Source organism: Sebastes fasciatus, chromosome 1 (assembly GCF_043250625.1).
Source record: "Sebastes fasciatus isolate fSebFas1 chromosome 1, fSebFas1.pri, whole genome shotgun sequence".
NCBI classification, from domain to species: domain Eukaryota; kingdom Metazoa; phylum Chordata; class Actinopteri; order Perciformes; family Sebastidae; genus Sebastes; species Sebastes fasciatus.
This window is the reverse complement of record NC_133795.1, coordinates 13744533-13763229: the sequence shown is the minus strand read 5'-3', so window position 1 is coordinate 13763229 and position 18697 is coordinate 13744533. Positions and strand designations below refer to the sequence as shown.

Here is an 18697-nt window from a genome sequence, read left to right as displayed (position 1 = left end):
ATATACTGCTCCTATTTTTATACTTCCTTTTATTTAAATGGTTCATATTTTGTTACACTTTGTTTAGCTCTTTTTTACTCTGTTAGATGATGCATCTTGTTTTTTGCACTATCCCCTTCTGCTGCTGAACACTGCTAATTTCCCCACTGCGGGATTCATAAAGGAATATCTTATCTTATCTTATCTTATCATCACAACACTAAACCGCCTTGAGACTGGGCCTCACTTGACATACATGTACACAAAAACAAAGTAACGCTGCATATGGATGGAGTGCACACACATCCACCCACATACATACCTACAAAAACTATACATCAAAGACAATTAAGTACAGGATTACTTGACTAAGGTATTCTATAACTAACATCCATCTCCTTTTTAAAATAGGCAATTTCAGTTGTACCAGGGAAGTCATGTATTCCATCATGTACACCTGTTTGTCTTTTTGTAAACATTGAGCAATTGTGGGAGTTTTTTTAGTAGTTTTATAGCCCTTTTGCACCCAAAGGCAGAGGACTGGAACCATCCTTACATACAGTAGACTTTATTCGCTTCTAAGCAATCTCTGTAGATATGACAGGCTACCATGTTGATTTTATCTCCAATTTTAAGCAATAATCTCTGTTTGATAGTTGAGGGGGAAAAAAACAAACTACTGTAGACATGATGACAGTTTATAATCAGTTAAGTAATTAAAGTGTTCTGGGTGCACTATGTAGATGTTGAAAATTCGAGCCAGCCAGGAGTCGAACCTAGAATCTTCTGATCCGTAGTCAGACGCGTTATCCATTGCGCCACTGGCCCTACGGAAGGACTAAAACCACGTGGTTGATTTTAGCTGTGTTGTGATTGGTTCCTATCGGAGTCAGCTGATCAACAGCAGTCTACCTACCATACCTGAGCAGCAGGCTGAACACAATGGGACAGCATATATATATATATATACATATATATATATGTATATATACATATTTTCAATCGACTTTATTTTAAATTTGTAAACAATAAAAAGAAAAATTAAATCAACACATAGGTAAAAAATTACATATAAATTAAATAAAGGGATAAATAAAAACAGAAATAAAAATAAAATTAATTAATTTAAAAAAAGTTACATAAAACACAAAACATGTCAGGGGATAATATAAATAAATAAATAATAGTAACTTCAATAAAAACATTAAAATGGGAGCACAAACTCACGGTTTTACTAGCCTTTTTTTTTTTTTTTTGCAGAAGATATTGTCTTAATATATAGCTCCATTTCTTTCTTGAAAACATTAGTGACTTTTAACTTTAACTTTTTAACTCTAAATTTGCATTTATGAATCTAAAACTTTGCAACAATGATAATGAGACTGATTGGAAAATATTCTCTCTCATATATTGTGTTGAACCTTTAAAAAAACAAAACATTTTCCAGGCGAAATTCAAAGTCACATAATATTTTGTGTGTGCCACCGGAAAACGTTGAAGTAGCCTATAATAATCAATTAACAGTGAAATAGCCAGGAGGAAATCTATAAGACTCGTCATATACTGTACATACAGGTACATGAACCCACTTAACCCATCCTAAGCGTTTTTTAGGAGCAGTGAGGTGCTCAAGGACACATCGACATGCGAATAGGAGGAGCCGGGGATCGAACCACCGACCTTGTAGTCAAAGGATGCTCAACCCAGTTTTGGATAAACTCCACTACAGACCATTGTGTGTCCATATTGACACTAGAGGGCGCCACTGATTTATTCTAAACTTTCATTGTTTGCTGTGTAGACTTCAATACGGTTCTTCTTTGTTGCATTAAATGCCACCTAATCTCACAACATTGGAGGATTTGTTGTACATTTTCATAAAGTTTTTACTTTGGAAAGTTGACACGCATGCAGGCCTGAATGCACAATCTTTATTTACTCCTCCTGATCTCATCTCAAAGGTCAGATCAGAGGCACATTTTCTTTTTTTTTGCATGGGGATGCTGGTGTGAATGGGCTGATCCACTGGTTGCAGGTATATTGTGGCTGGAGGAGGGAGAGCAGAGAGCAGAGAAGTTGACAGGACTATTTTGTTGCGTAAAACCTTTGTTTAAATTGATTTACTGTGAATAATCAGCATTAGTGGAAGCATATGCATGTAAAGCCTTGCAGGTTTTTTTGTTTTTTTTGGTGATTTCCTCCATCAGCAGCATCGTGCGCCTCGGTGCGCCTCTCTGACCCACTAGTCGTCTCCTCTCTGCCGGATCATCATGTGGATTATTGTGTTGTTCATCGTGGCAGCGTTGGGTCCTGATGGGAGCTGGGGATGTCAGCTGCCCAGAGACTGGAGACCTCAGACAGAAGCGTGCCGAGCCGAGCTGGCGCAGATCATAGTCTTTGCCAAGGTGTTGGCACTGCACAAGGAGTCTTACAATGTGTATAATAACTACCTGCCCGTCCTGGAGACCGACAACGAGCTGCTTTTCTCCGCCGAGATCGAGCTGCTGTGCGACCAGGCGTGGGGCAGCATGCTGGAGGTCCCTGCAGGCTCCAGGTTCAATGTCACCGGCTTGGGCTACTTCACCTGCTTCTCCTACAGTGTCACCAAAAACAACAACTACTACTTCTTTCTAAGGTCAGATAATCCCTATTTTTTTTTTTTTATATATTATATTTATAGTTTTTTTGTTCATTTTGAAACAACAGAACAAACATTCACAAACGTCCCCAATAATAACATTCTGGTACAAAGAAACTTAAAGGGACTATTTGTAACTTTCAGAAATGCTTGTTAACAGCAACACCTGTGGCCGTTAAGTCAACTCTCTGCGGAGCCCCTTCACTTCACAAGACATGGGAAACCTCTGTTGGTCTGGAGGAGCTGCATCATTTATTTCTGCACAAACGTCCACTGTACATTCACTAGATATTCTCAGAGCTAAACTAACTCTCCTTCAGTGTGTAGTGTGCGCGCATCCACGTCTAGAGGTGGAGCGAGAGCGCGCGCGTTGTGTGACTGAAGGCAAGCAGGCAGCGGAGCAGTCTGAACAGCTTAGCCACAGGCGAGAGCGCATACGCGAGCGCCATGGGATCCCGACCCGGTAGATTTATACGTGTAAAAAGTTACAAACAGTCCCTTTAATATAAAATAAGTCAGTATAGATACAGGAAAAACACATTATATACAAAAAATAGATATATAAGTAAAAAGAATATACACAGGTAAAAGAAATACAATTTAAAACAATAAAATAAAATAAAATCTATTTATATATACATATATATACTGTATACATATATACATACATACACATATATGCACACGCAGTATATACACAGATAATCCCTATTGATCTAATCAATCATGAAAAGGATTTATTGTCACAGATGCATTCAGTTTTATTCACATGGAGCAGAAAGAGTGGATAGTCTTTATGCATCTGAGTAATATAGGCTATAAAAAACTAATCTTTTTATGATGAATTTCCAACAAAATAAACTGTTCAGTTGGGCTGTATCAGTTAAGCGTTCTCCCATAAATGTATGCCCTGTTATAAATGTACTTTTTACCCTATCAGGGTAAGATTTCAAGAATATGAATATAATTGTGTTATAGGCTGAAAGTTTTAAAAGTGTGTCTGATGTTCAGAGACCCACTTTCACCTTCTTTTACAACTGTGTTTGTGTCTTTGCTATTTCAAGTTAAAACTTGACTAAAACTCTGGGTGCTGGAAAATCAGGCATCTGTTTTGTCAAGTTTTGTGAAGACAGTCTATAAACTCAGCCAGTAAAAGATGACAGGACTGCCTCCTTTTCTTGTTGGAATGCATGACCATGAATGGCAAAAAGTTAATGATTTGATCATAACCGATGTATATTCCAGTGATTCTCAAAGTGGGGTCCGGGAACCCCCAGGAGTCCGTAGCACTCTGCCATCGGGTCCATGAAAAGTTTTCAGATTAAATAATTTAAATTATCATGCTATAATTTATATATATATATATATATTTGTTTGCAAAAGGCTTCATAGTCCAACGAATAATATAGATATTTTTTTAAATCTACAGTATAATAGTTCATAGATTACATTCTAATTAGGGCTGTCAAAGTTAACCTGTTAAAGCTTCAGTAGGCAGTATATTTTTGGCATCATTGGGAAAAAATTCTATAATAACCTTTCAGCATATTGTAATTCAAGTGTTCTGAGAGATAACTAGACTTCTGCAGCTCCTCATGGCTCTGTTTCCAGGCTTTAAAAAATCTTTTTGAGAGACCGTTCCTATTGGCTGTGATCCGGTCATGTGGCGAGAAATAGGCATTAACGTAACATAATATTGATTCATATTTGATCAGCGCTGCCTAGTTTGACCGTTTGGTCGGAGTTCGCGAGTGACTGACAGCCGGCTCTCATAGACAGCAGATGGACAGCAGACCTCAGATCAGCTCTGACTGCCTGTTTTTCTCCGGTCTGTAAAATCTTGCAGATGCCGTTAGGAGCACCGGAGGACACAGAGACACATGATTTTTTTCAGGTTACCTGTCTCATGTACTACTGTCACAATATAGTGACTGTTTTATAAAATAACTCTTTTCAATCATATTTGCTCCAATCTTACCTACTTCAGCTTTAATAACACGTTAACGCAAATTTGTTTTAACTCCACTAATTTCTTTAAGGTATAAACGCAATCGATCTTCCGGAGGTTGTAACGGGCTCAGCTTTAAAGCTAGAGCAAAGATACTGGCATCATACAAAACTAGAAAACCTAATGAATCCATTGGTACCAACCCCGGCATACTCGTCAGGAAGGAGGTTAAATAACGCTCGAAACTTGTGCTAAATTTTGTCGAGGAAAAACGGTCATGATCATTTTTAAAGGGGTCCCTTGACCTCTGACCTCAAGATATGTGAATGACAATGGGTTCTATGGGTACCCACAAGTCTGCCCTTTACAGACATGAACACTTTATGATAATTATATGCAGTTTTGGGGCAAGTCATAGTCAAGTCAGCACACTGACACACTGACAGCTGTTGTTGCCTGTTGGTCTTCAGTTTGCCATGTTATGATTTGATCATATTTTTTATGCTAAATGCAGTACCTGTGAGGGTTTCCGGACAATATTTGTCATTGTGTTGTTAATTGGTTTCCAATAATAAATATATACATATATTTGCATAAAGCAAGCATATTTACCCACTCACATGTTTATATGAGTATTAAATACATGACAAATGTTTTAGTTGATTGACAGCCCTAGTTCTAATCTAACAAATCTATAACTGATCTGAAAATATGTTTAATACATATCTAATATCTTTCTAATGCATTTCTTTTGTGTTGTTCTTTCACATAACTAAGACTAAAAAATAGGCAACGTTAAATTATTCCCAGGGACATACATGAGGGAGTCCCCGGTATATTCTCTATTTTGTAAGGGCGGGGAAAAAAGTGAGAACGTCTGCTTTATTCAATCTCTATAAAAGTGGGAAACAACAGGGTAAGCACCATCAGTCAATCACACTTGAGATATCCAGGCGGAAATGCCGACCGCTGAGTGACCTCACGTCGGCTGTGTCTTGGCCAAAAAGTTGCACTTGAACTTGACTACAGCTGATAACCAACTACCACGTACGTTCTACGCCAGCGTGAGATGAAATGACTCCACACCAGCAGGTCGCGGAAGTCTATATTCAAAATTCAAAAAGGGAAACCGGAAGACCGAGGACTGTGGATACAAGATATACAAGCAGTTGTTATGATATGTACATGAAACATAACGGCGTTTGCTGACCATTTTCACACCACTCTCACTCACCACTTAGCTTCATTCCAGATGGCCATGTCGAAAATATCCGTGTATTTGAATGATCAGATGAGATGACGATGAAAAATGAGAAGAGCCTTCTTTTGACTTTACTCGTTTGATTTCCTCACTTCTGTTTCTCTTCTCGCTCACTGATTCGTTTAAGCTGAACAGCCAATCAAAGTGATTTCTCTCACAGACGGGCTCCGCCGCCGATTCAACATGCTGAATCGGCCAAAAAGCCTCCAACACAGGTAGACTAGAGCCGACGGTGCAGGACACACTGCAAATACTAGACCGACAGACGCTCACCGACGGCCCTAAACTGTCCGACAGCAGGATATCCATCATTTCTTTTTAGAAATTATTTTTCAATTTTTTGGGGGGGCATAGTTGCCGTTATTCAATAGTGAACAGTTGAAAGGAGACAGAAAATAAGGGGAGAGAGAGGGGGAATGACACTGAAGTGAGTATATTGTATGTGTCTTAATCGCTAGTCCACCTCAGTAATGTATTCTCTGTGATTATGATATAAAATCCATGGATTGAACCTCACCTCCTCCTGGCCCATCAACTCTTCAGACCTGTGCAGAGATCCGTCATGGAAGTAAAGACTCTCGGAGGAATCAATCAATCATCGGCCTGTAAGGAAACATTCAGCTGTCAAAAGCAGAGGATTGGCACCATCCTCACATATTCTCTTTTAATCAGCATCTGTCCATGTGATACCGTAGCCCACTGATTTCAGGTTAATAATGTATTTAATAACCTGCTGAACATTCCACTCAACAAAAAGTGTGTGGCAGGTTAATTCTTAAATGTCTGTGTTGGACAGAAACAACACTGTTACTCAGGAAACGTCTATTGCATTCCAGCCAGCGTAATTACAGAGCCAGACATTTCCCAAAAGCTTGAAGGTAAACCCGGTCGGTATATAGGACCACCTTTTGTCCTGCTCAAACACACCAGTTTGCCGCTCGATGATGAAGGGAACGTGTGCTGACAGGCCTTATACCGATATTTCTCTCTTACTCTGCTTTTCCTCTCAAACAGATGAAGAGTTAGATATTCAGAGGGGGGCACTGGAAAGCATTCCTCAAGTTTAATGTTTGGGGCTGTCCCACATTAGGGCCAACCACAATAGTATTCTTTATAGCATATGTTACACATCATGTGCACAGAATCACACTCACACTTTGTGTGGTCATGCAAAAGACTTTACAGATGATTTCACTGGTTTTAGTTAATTACACCTCCAGGGACGACTTTGCTGTCCCCTGTTGTGATGGTGAAAACATCCGGACGTTATCCCCGTAATCAGCCGGGCGACCACCATCGGAAACTTCCTGAAGCTAAAGTCACAACAGAGTTGTGTTTAAGTGCAGACCTGATGATGATTAAGAAGCAAAGATTGCTTCAGTAAACCAGAGCAAACAAAAGCTGTTTTGCCAGTTGTTTACCAGGGAAATAATGGAGAGAGCGAATCCTCTAAAACGCTCATGCACATTTTCCTTTGCAGCCGACAAGCATGTACCTATTGAAACAAAACATAGTTCAGATGGGTATAAAATAATATTTGTGTCCAACTTGTCGTTTACTTGTCGTTTAATTAGTGAACTTTAGAGGGTGCTGGTAGGCAGATTTTGTTACCTTTGGGCAGCGCCATGCTAGCTGTCTCCCCTGTTTCCAGTCTTTATGCTAAGCTAAGCTAACCACCTGGTTTTAGCTTCATAAAGAGTGCTGCAGGGATGACGTATATTTGTAGGCCATCCTGGAAGTTAGCATCGCCCTGGTTCCCTCAACAAAAAGTCAATAGGATTTTCGAATGGATTTTGCATTATTGCAAAAATGAAACTCTGTCGCAATCAAACGTATATAATGCTTACACATTTTGTTCAGCAAGATAATCTCAACAAATGAACACCACTTTTATGTGGTTTGAAGTGTAAATGCAATCGCCAGAAGTAAAAAGCTAACGTTGGGCTATAAACAAACCACCACTAAGTTAAAGGCGGATTAGTGTTCAGCATGATGACGTTTATTAGTCTCATTTAGCCACTTGTTAGCAACCGCCTTTTTTTAAGACACGTAAAAGCTTCAAAATTCACAAGTAGGGTATTTATTGAGATATTTTAAGTCGTAGACAGCAGACCTTATTTCAGGCATCTAACAAAAAATACATTAAAAAATCCATTGACTTAAGGCAAGGGAACTGTAAGTGCAAAAATGCTCATTCAGCACTCTATTAACCGTACAATTATGGGAGTGGTATCGATCTTCTCATCTAAGTCTCAGCAAAAAAATTAAACTTTCATGAAAATAGAAAGAAATGAGATATGGCTAAACAAATTGCATACACATGTCCCACTCTGTGGCATTCTCGCTAACGTGAAACTCCCCGTCATAAACCTAAAACAGATCAGTGTAGAGTTTCAAAGGAGTGTTTCTGTGGCAGCTCCACAACACTGAGTCCCAGACACCGTATGAGCGAGCCAAAACTGAAAAGTTCTCATCGTACTCTCCAATGGACATCCATTTCCTGTTATAAAAGCCCCAACAACACTTATCTCAGCCCAAAAATAGTCTCTCCAATCAATCATGAGTATACGCTCCCAGGACAGAACGTATGTGAGCTTAGCATGGAGAAAAATGTAACTCAGGATCTCCCTCAGGACCTTTAAATGAACCAGACCAACTGTTCTGCTTGAGCTTTACATTCACTGTAAAAACTCCCTCTCCCTTCTTATATAAACTGTCGAGTAAATATGTTGAGTTGTACGTATGTACCAAAAATGTACTAAATTTTTACTGTAAAAAAAGAGTTTTATGTCACTTTTCTGTTTACTTTTGTTTCCATCATTGTAGAGTTCCTCTGTATACACAATTCCTTCTGACCTCCTGGTCACTGTGCTTACACCTGACCTTTGACCTCTCCTGGTGAAGCAAAACATCAGCTTTCTTTTTGCTCTTTCAACATGCACACACACACACACACACACCCCCGCATACCCACACAGTCTCTGAGGGACAACCAAACTTTTGATGTCCCTCGAGGGATGCAAGATGGAATCCAGATGTATGGAAACACACTGCTTCAAGACTTCCTCCCTCACACTTGAAGATATGAAACATGCTCAGTAAATCCCTTTGGCTTGTAGTTTGCTGGCGTTACACATCCACATAATGCTTGAATTTGCATAAAAATAGACCAGGATCTGCAAACAATTTTGCGTAAATGTTTCTTTTTTGCTAATGACATACTGTCAACTTTATGAGATGAATAGGTGAAACCTGTCCGTTTGCTTCCATCTGACATCCAGATGACATGAAGATAAAGTAGACTTCTGTTTGTGTGCATCTGCTTCTGTTTTTAAAACATGCACAACTTTATACGTTCATTTTTGCATTCGTTCCAACTGCAATCTTTTCTGCCATGCAGGATGGATGAGGACTACAATATTATCCCTCATGGAGTGAACTTCCAGGACCCCATCTTCCCCGACACTCCAGAGAACCACCGTGCATTTGCCAGCCTTTTCCAGTTTTCCAACTGCACGTCTGGTACTCAGGTCCACAACTACGCCCCGGAGTGGGAGGCTCAGGAGGACAGCCGGGTATGTATCCCATCAAAACCACCACCACTAACTGGTTCCTAGTGTTGTTTGCCTCTTTTGAAGAGGAGGAGTTAGTGATAAGGACGTCTATTTTGAGGCAGTTGTTGCGCATTTATGCTGGTTACGCAAATGGTTTGGGAAAAAGAGTGGAGTCAGCCACAATAGCCCGAAGTACTGCGGTGCACACATAAAAGGATTCAATATTACATCCTGTTTTTTTCAAAGGAATACTATGAAGAAACTGGAAAGTTAGATATGTTCTTAATACGTGGGAAACCAAACACACATTTTCTGAGGTTTCGACTACACAAAGAACTCACTATGTTTAAAGGAAAAATCGACTTTAAACAACATTGTTTTTGCCAGCTCTTTGGCAAACCTTTTTGTTGTTTAATGGAGAAGTTTCTTGTGCCCAAAGACGACAGCTCTAATGTGGAAGTAAGTGACATCACGTGGAGACATGTCCAATTAAACTTCAATTGTCTCGGATGGCTCACAAAACACTAAAGTCAGGTTTGGGTGTCAGTCCCTCAGAATCAAATACAAAGTGCTGTTTTATGCAGATGTTCAACAAAGAAACAAAATTCACCACAGAAGAAATGGTAATGTTTTTAGACCACAACACAAGTGTAGCCACAAGATATGATGAATATTGTGTAAAGAGGTTGATTTAGGGCGCTTTCACAAGCCATAGTTGGTTTGGTTAGTCCAAATCAAAGCGAAATTGATACTTTTGGTTTGCTTTCTATTTAGTCTGGTTCGGTTTCACAGTGCACAAATCAAAGCGAACCAAATAAAAAATTATTTTTACTGAGGGGCGTTTATGAAGGAGCAGGGCCAGAAGTCTTTCTCATTGGTCAGAAATTTGGCGGTGGAAAATGTAAAGACGGAAAGCGATAACGCTAACCGAGCAACATGGAGCAGAATGCGCCGTGGATACGTTTGGTGATACTAGCTGTAATCCTGCTTTGGTGTTCCTACCAAACACATTTGGAAAAGAGGGTTAAACGCGCTTCAACCGTTTCACAAGGAATAGTAGGCGTGTCCGGTGCTCACAGAATCGGGTAATCTTGGAGAAATCCAGGAGAGACTTCAGAGACCAGGTCCAAAGCACTTTGGAGCACATGGATTTAAGGCAATCAACTTTATTGCAGACTAACGTTTCAACGCCAACTGCGTCTTCATCAGAGTCCTTTGGAAAGAGTTCAGAACAAACGTCTCCAGTTAAGGGTCTGGGTTGTAAACAATATATTGAGCAACTATTTCCAAATACTTGCTGCGATCAGACAACGGCACGGGCAGCCCAAAACTCCCTGCGTTTTGGTTCACTTCCTGCAATTGGGTCGGATTATATTCTCAATCCGACCTAGGGTTCGCTTGGAAACGGTCTGAGAGCACCTCTCGCAAGTGGTCTTGAATCGGTTGTTTTGGTCCGCACCAGAGTATAATTACAGCGTTCACAACCGCCCAAACAAACTGCACCAAAGATCGATTAAAACAGACTAAATGTGGGCTTGTGAAAGCACCCATGGATCACTTTTTTTAGGACTAGAAAAACCAACTCTCCACCTTTTTATACAACCAATGCAACAATATCATGTCCATCCTCTGGGGGTTACGGAAAAGAATTTATGGAAATGTAGAAAATCACTAACTAAAGTAAAACCAGGGGAAGTGGATACCTCGTAAAAGTAAATGCTCCTGGATTACACCGGACGATGCAGATTGATGACAGTGTGAGACTATCTAAAGGTCACTACTCTTTTTATGACCTGAATCAATAAGCTTCAGCTCCACTGTTTAATTGATGAAAGCTCTTTTTTTTTTTACCTTAACACTCTTGGCAAACACTAACACCTGGTGCTCCTTGACTCTGTAAATTTCCTGCATCTCGTCCCAGAGTCCATGTGTCGGTACATAAATGGTTTCCAGTTACTCAACGCTGCTTTATCCCCTTTAATGAATCTAAACCTTTGGCCTAATCCCCCTGATTCAGGCCAGTCTTCTTCTGTCTGTTTCCAATCATCTGCTGACTATAAAAGCAAAAGCCGGCCATGGGTAAAGAGAATGAAAACATGGTTTGTATTTCCATTAACTGCAAACTTGTGGGCCAGGATTGTGATTATAATTACAGAAAAACATTTAGATATCAATGCTGCTCTCTTACATCATTCTCATGATTAGATTTCCTTCTACAGCAAAATAAAAACAGACTTTGTTTTTACTGGTACTGCGCAACCATTGTTTGGACAACTGACCTAAACTGACAGAGCAGATCATGCCATACGCATCACATAATCCAGTGTCAACCACAGTAAATCAGATAGCATGTAGTCATGGTGACATTTAATGTCGAACACTATCAGCAATAAAAACATTATTTTAAGCATTTTCCCACAGTTTTATGGTCCCAACACTAATGCGGAAATATTAGCTTTGAAGGGCTACAAACACTTTATAAAGGCAAAACTGACTCACAAGATTTCAGCTTCAGTTAACGTGGTATGACTAAAATGTGTCTGTTTTCGCTCAGATATCAATCATGCCTCCTCTGAGACGGGAAATGACACTTGAAGAAGGCTTTGTTCTTGCATAAAATATGAACCCTTTTTGTTTTGTCCATGTTGCAGTTGGGTTTGGATGACTAAGAGTGGATGAAATCCTGCTGGGTACCGAGGGTGTGCCACATGGATCCATTTTGGGGCCTCTCAAAAACTGGGGCTCTTGCGTTTGAAAGACGTGGGCATTTACCAGACGGGGAGGGTCTAACGAAAGCGCTATGGAACAAAGTTGCATTGTGGGAAATGCAAGAATCAGTGTTTTGGGAGCTGGGTACTCAGTTGGTTGCAATCTGCAACCACACCACTAGATGCCGCCAGATCCTACAAACAGCTCCTTTAAGAAATAACAATTGTATGTAACAAAATATATGTTGTTTTTGAGATCCAGAGGTATACTGTAGATGGCAATAACTTCTCCTTTCGGACTCTTTAATATTGAGAAAAAACAAATCTTGGCATCTGGCTTGATGGCAAATAGAAAACCTTGTTGGTAAGCTGTGACAGAAGCTTGACTTTTTAAAAACAAAAAGTGCTTCCCAAATTAGTTGTAGAAAACATTATAGAGATATGATTCATGGATATGCGACTGTGTCCATTCATAAGCCCTTAAGACTATTTTAAAACTTTCACTCCTAAGTTTACTTCCTAAATGGAGGCAATTCAAATACTGACTGCTGCATTTTATATGATAAATAACACCACTTTGCGTTCCTCTTATTCAGAGACGTAATAACCACTGGTCTATGTTTATCTACAAAACCCTTGTTGGAAAATTGCCAAGTCGTACCTCATCTTTGCTGCTCTGGAGCTCTTGCCTGTACTTAAACTGCTCCGATGATTGATTAATGCTTATGAAACAGTATATCACACAGGAAAGAGTGCTTTTCCTGATAGCGCAGTAGTAGTCTATAGCCAGTATCTTCTTCACTGTCTATCATTCTGTCCTCTTTAGGTTGTTATTTGTCAATGTAACTGTAATTAGCTTCTTTATCAAGCTCTATCCCCAACATGTGGTACAATAATTTGTTTATTAATACCCTTACATTGCACAGAAATAACACAAATGTACCTTTCTTGTCTCCTGGTTTGAACGTCACATTGATAAATTACAAAAGCTTATCACTAGAAAAATATGTCAGGTTTATATTGTATGACTGTGTCTCACTCTCGACTCCAGACTGTTTCAAGGGCAATTACTTAAGTATTTGTCTACACTGCAGCTTAGACTGAAAAACTGTCAACGTGGACAAATAGAAAAACAACTGAAGGCGTCTTTGTTTGTTTGAGTGAAAGTCATACCTGGGTGCACAGAGCAGCGATATGCTGTTTTACACCTCCTGCTTTACATAACTTGATTGTTCTGCTCCTGAACTTCATCTTTTGCATTATAAAGTTTCAAATCCCTTATGGGACATAAGTAACTGCACATGGGAGAAAATCCACAGCTAATATTACAGCGGGTAATGCACTAACCAGTGACGTGGGCCGGCAGCCAGCCGCACATTTTTAACATTTCCTCAAAACCCTCAGCGGTTGTTATCTGATGGCAGGGAATATACATCAGAGTTTCACGCTGGCCCCATGTGGAAGCATTAGGATCTGAGGAGGAAATCCACACTCAGGCAGACAGGCATGCAGTCAGAGGCAGCTGGAGCTCATTTTTTCACCTAGGAAAAGGTCCGGGAACTTTGGATCGTCTGTCGCAGGTTCGCAGGCATGTTGGGTTTCATCTCGCAGCATGTTGTGTAACCATTTTACCTCAGAGTTATCTTGGTCCCTATCTGGAGCAATACTGTGTGTTGTGTACATGGTAACTCTTAAAGAGGACTTTATGATGCTTTTGTGCTTTTTCTCCTTTCCTTTTTGTGTGTTATATACAGTAGTTTTTTGTGCATGTAAAAGGTCTGCAAAGTTACAAAGTCCACGCCAAAGGGAGTTACTCTCCCCCACAGAAACACTGCTCCTGAACTCCCTGAAACGCCTTGATTGAAGTCCCGCCTTTTCTTCCGTAACATGGTGATGTCACCGAGTAATACGTTTGCATAATCCCTGCCTAGTGTCTAGTTTGACACACCATCAAACAAAGCTAGATAGAGCGCAGCTGGAGCGGAGGCCGAAAAGTGACCAATCAGAGCAGACTGGGCTTTTCGGGGGTGGACAGGAGCTCAAACAGAGCGTTTCAGACAGAGGGTCAAAAGAGGTGCTGCAGCACAGCTGATATGAGAAAAATAAAGTGTTTTTTGAACATTAAATCATGAAAACATGTTTGTAATGTAATCAAGTATGCACTTGAAAAGAAGCACAATAGGTCCTCTTTAAAGTCTCAGTGAATTATCCCACAGCAAGAAAGCAATAATCTCAAACATACTTACAGCAATAATTAATTTCTTGACTTTTTCCCCTTCTCTTCTCTTTCTTTTTAGGCTACAAGCAGCCAAAAAACTTTCTTTCTCTTTCTTTGACTCACTCATACCAAAAACAGTGGAATATGCTGAAAGACTTACGAGCTGTTGCCGCTGGTTGTCAGCCCAAAGAGCATGCCACATGTGTTCTCTCATATGATTTATCCAAAGGAAATCCTGCATCAAAAACAGTAGATCTGTCCGGGGCTACGTCATAAATGTTACAAAAACATACCAAATCTGACACTAGTATTTAGTGTGAGCCGTTATGGGATAAAACTCCAGTGTACGATTTCATTCAAACGGCAGAGCGAGATGAAAATCTGTTGGAAATTTCACGGAATATAAACCGATCCTGGCCTTATTCGAGCAAGTAACCTGAAAGCCATTAATCAATATTTTGACAGTTCAAGTGTTCAAATGCTCCTTTTCCTGATATTTCAAATGCATTTAATGCAAATAATAAACAAAACGTACCTCTTCTCTTCCCAGTTGTTGTGCTCTGCGGTGCAGAAGGCTCTGTTTGAGGAGGAGGAGAGGGTCTTGACTCTCTCTCAGAAGGTGCGCTCCTTGGAGAAAGCCAACGACCACCTGAGGGAAAAGGTGAAGACCATGAAACGTCTGCTACGCCAGGCCCAACGAGAAACGACGAAGGAGCAGCAGACCCTCGGCCTCAAACAGCTCTACGAGTCAAAGACGCCCCAAACTCACCCGGATCAGGACACGACCCAGGACCAGAGGAACCAGCCGCTAAAAAAGGTCCTCTCCAGGACGCTAAAAAACTAGAGTACAATTGACCTTTTTGACAGCAGCCATGTTGACATGAAATAGCAGGTAAACACAGGTGTTACCAATGATGCTAATTAAGGTCTGGTTCCATTCTGGACAAACAGAGTCAGTGTGCTGCTGTTGTGTATGTTGGCTCACTGGAAAGGCTCTGCTACACTAAATGGAATCTTAATTAAATTCATTAATTAAACTTGTGTTTAGCTGCTGTTTCATGTCAATGTGGCTGCCGTGAAAAAAGTCTATTGACAGTGGTGATCAATTTAAAGTAACGCAATGAACTCCATGTCTTTAACCTAATTAATATGCTTATTTCAAAAGGAACATACCAAATCTCAACAAACTTCACCTGCTCAACACTAGTTTTAAAATTGACCTGTACTATCGAGACTGTCACCTAGAAAGAGACCATTCGTGCCCATTTACATCCTTATCCGTATACTTCTAAGCACTGTGTGTGTGTGATTGTGTGTGTGTGTTGGGAGGGCTTTCAGTTGACCTATTTTGACTCCCCAGATGAACTAAAGTGAGGGATTAACTGCCTTTGAGATAAAGGATTTGAATGGTTTTCACAGAGATCTTCATCTAAATCTCCTCAACTCTTATTTCACCCCATTAGTCCAGTGTGATTGTTCTCTCTGAATAACTGTTGCTGTAAAAACCCTTTTTATCTTTTCTTAGTTTAATTCAGTGGCAGCACAAACATTTTCCAAACATCGGAGAGAGCTCTCAGCTGGCGGATGAACTGTTGAACAACATTTAAAGCTGCAGTCGGTAACTTTGAGCAAATGAGATGAAAAGTTATTTTTATAAAATGGTCACTATATCATGACAGAAGTGCACGAGACGGATAATCAAATATGAATTAATATTCTGTTACTGTAATGCCTATTTCTCACCTCAAATGTTTTCAGAAACATCTTGTAGTGTACTGTTTAGCTGTAAAATGAGAAAAGTTTGTTACTTGAGATCAGCTGAGGAAATACCAAGCACCGCCCACCAGCTGGAGCAAACTTTAGGACACAGGAGGACATAGAGGAACACGATTTTTTACAAACGCAAATGTCTGTCACTGAGCGATGGAGTGAGTGTGGAAGTTACATGATTGGTCAGCCGAGTGTTGGAGTTTCCTCATTGGCTGTTGCTCTTTCAAAATGAAAAGGTTGGAACAGTCCTTTGTTTATGTTTTCAGGGGGGCGTGTCAGCGGTTCCACTCACCGGCGCTTATTTTTTCATACATAGCTTTACAATGTCGTGATATGCTACTGCAGTAGGCTACATTTAAGAAAGACTCACTGCATTTAATATTATCGACATGACCACTGACTATTTGTGTAAGAATTTAGCCACAAATTCACAGACAGACCGTAGACGGTCCAGCCATATACTCGGTTTTGACCGAGTCTTGTTTTCACAGATTACCTGTCTCATGCACTACTGTCAGGATATAGTGACCGTTTTATAAAAATAACTTTTTTATCATGTTTGCTAAAAGTTACCGACTGCAGCTTTAAAGCATTGAAAATTTGATATCTTGTTTCTTTCTGTGCTGGACACATAATGCATTGTATAAATATTAGAATTACTTCAGAAATACTATCGTCAACATGCTCCAAATCACCCTCCGTCTTTTGAGGTGTCTCGTCTTTCACATAATGCTCTGGCTGTTTATATGAGCGTATAGTTACAGAGGAGCAGCTGTGCCAAAGTGTAAAAAGCTGCGAGACCTAACGTCACATTACGTCACATCATTATTTTCTACCATTGCCTGCTTTTCATTTACTTGCATCTATTTATACCCAAGAAAATATCCCAAAGTGTATAATTCTTTAAATTCAGTGAATTGTTTCCCAAGAGTGCCTTTTTTTCTCCAAACTCTTCTTTTATGCAAATGTCTGTTCATACACGTTGTACTGAATGAAAGTATAATGTTTGTATTTGAAAACAGAGTGTTGAGCACTCATTAAGTCCAGCCAGTGAGCCTGGCGTGGTACAAGATTGGCTTTTTCTGTGTCAGAAATGAAAGTTTTGCTTTTATTATACTTTTTGCTTTCTCTAAACTACATATGGTTTGCTTTGCCAATAGCATAATCATTTGTGTAACAGTTATTGTAGTTTTTTTTTTTTATGAATAAATGAACTTTTACAAAACTTCCCATGTGATTAGTTTTAGTTGTCACAGTTGATGTCATCTTCATAACATGCATGTGTACTGTATGTTACTTTTTAGGTGTAATTTGAAAGAAATTAAAGGAACAGTGTGTAACATTTTTGGGGATCTATTAGCAGAAATGGAATATAATATTCATAACTATGTTGTTGAATCATTGCTTAGAATGAGCCCGTCATATCTATATAGGGAGCCGGTCCTCTTCACGGAGTCCGTCATGTTGCTCCACAATGTTTCTACAGTAGCCCAGAACGGGAAAACCAAACATGAGTACCGTTGCGGTGAAGGAATTTGCTCTGCGGTGACAATGACTGGCTAAACAGCGCGATAGGCGGTTGTTACAACCCGGAGTTGGTGTAGGGGTAAAGGGAGTAACATTGAGCCGATGTTATCAGGCAATCACTTGTTTATTGATGAGTGATTGAAATTAAAGCAAAATAAAACATACAATGGGTGGAATTAATACTAAATGAAAACGAGGGTTTAGGGTGGCCGAAAAGGAGACAACGAAGGCACACACCCTAGCCCTGCACAATCCTAACACACAGACAAATTACACAACTTCGCTATGCACAATTAAATATAAACAAACACGAGTACCTCAAACTAGTTAACATTCAATATCACAATCTAAAGTCCACTGACTCCAGTGGGACTTATACACAATTTCTGGTTAACAATTCCACACAACAATCGAGAGGCACGGGGAACAGATCAATAATAATTACTGCCCGCCTTGGTCTAGTCACAGCTGGCCTTTAATGCTTTCCACGCGCCCCAGCCGGCTGGTGATTGGCTAATCACATGTGACGTCGTCAGAGGCAGGACCACAAACGGCGGGAAACGAAGGGCATCCACCTGAGGGCGTTCCGGAGGCGTGGCCCCGAAGGGAATCCCCAAGACTTGACGTCGTCTTGGAGAGACGGGACAGCAGAGCGCACCAAAAGAAGAGAGCACAGGGAACAGCGCCGCACAGCAACATACAACACTACAAACAATAACGAACGGTCACTTCTGCGACCGTAACAGCGGTATTATTGCAACTTTTTTTTTTGCAAATTACTTTATATATTCTGATTTTAGTGCTATATAAATACGCTTTATTGTTAGGCTATTATTAGGTATATTGTTGCTTTTTAAATGACAAAGATGACAGCTTTAAAACAAATTAAATACTTGTTTATTACAGAACAAAGAATGAGGCGCAGCTGAAGGCCACCGTAGTTTTCTGACACGCTTGTGAAACTGCGGTAACGTGAGCCGCAGAGTGCAAAACTGTGGTAACGGCAGCTGCCGTCTGACTTGCTCCTAAAGTAGTGTTATTATGGTAAGGATGGCCTCTGAGTGAAGTGAACGGCGTTACCACAGTTTTGCACT

General features: G+C 40.1%; 1 protein-coding gene, 1 long non-coding RNA gene and 1 other non-coding gene across 3 annotated transcripts; 1 reads left to right on the top strand and 2 right to left on the bottom strand.

Annotated features, from left to right (window-relative positions):
• Positions 1-734: 734 nt before the first annotated feature.
• On the bottom strand, positions 735-807 carry trnar-acg (transfer RNA arginine (anticodon ACG)). The gene has a single exon. It is a non-coding gene; the product is annotated as a tRNA-Arg (tRNA).
• Positions 808-1894: 1087 nt separating this feature from the next.
• LOC141764911 (uncharacterized) lies at positions 1895-15205 on the bottom strand. The gene is made up of 5 exons (XR_012593319.1): positions 15076-15205; positions 14842-14955; positions 6344-6429; positions 2430-2572; positions 1895-2025 (listed from the first exon to the last, which is right to left on the bottom strand). It is a non-coding gene; the product is annotated as an uncharacterized LOC141764911 (long non-coding RNA).
• On the top strand, positions 2250-17301 carry ccdc3b (coiled-coil domain containing 3b). The gene is made up of 3 exons (XM_074630588.1): positions 2250-2614; positions 9227-9401; positions 14857-17301. Exons 1-3 carry the CDS (start codon positions 2250-2252, stop codon positions 15148-15150), a joined length of 834 nt encoding a protein of 277 aa, XP_074486689.1. The 3' UTR covers positions 15151-17301.
• Positions 17302-18697: the final 1396 nt, after the last annotated feature.

Excerpts from the sequence above, each read along its gene's own strand:
- ccdc3b (XM_074630588.1), top strand. The coding sequence starts at position 2,250 with ATGTGGATTATTGTGTTGTTCATCGTGGCAGCGTTGGGTCCTGATGGG. Across the intron at positions 2,615-9,226 it reads AACTACTACTTCTTTCTAAG|GATGGATGAGGACTACAATA; the intron begins GTCAGATAATCC and ends TCTGCCATGCAG. Across the intron at positions 9,402-14,856 it reads AGGCTCAGGAGGACAGCCGG|TTGTTGTGCTCTGCGGTGCA; the intron begins GTATGTATCCCA and ends TTCTCTTCCCAG.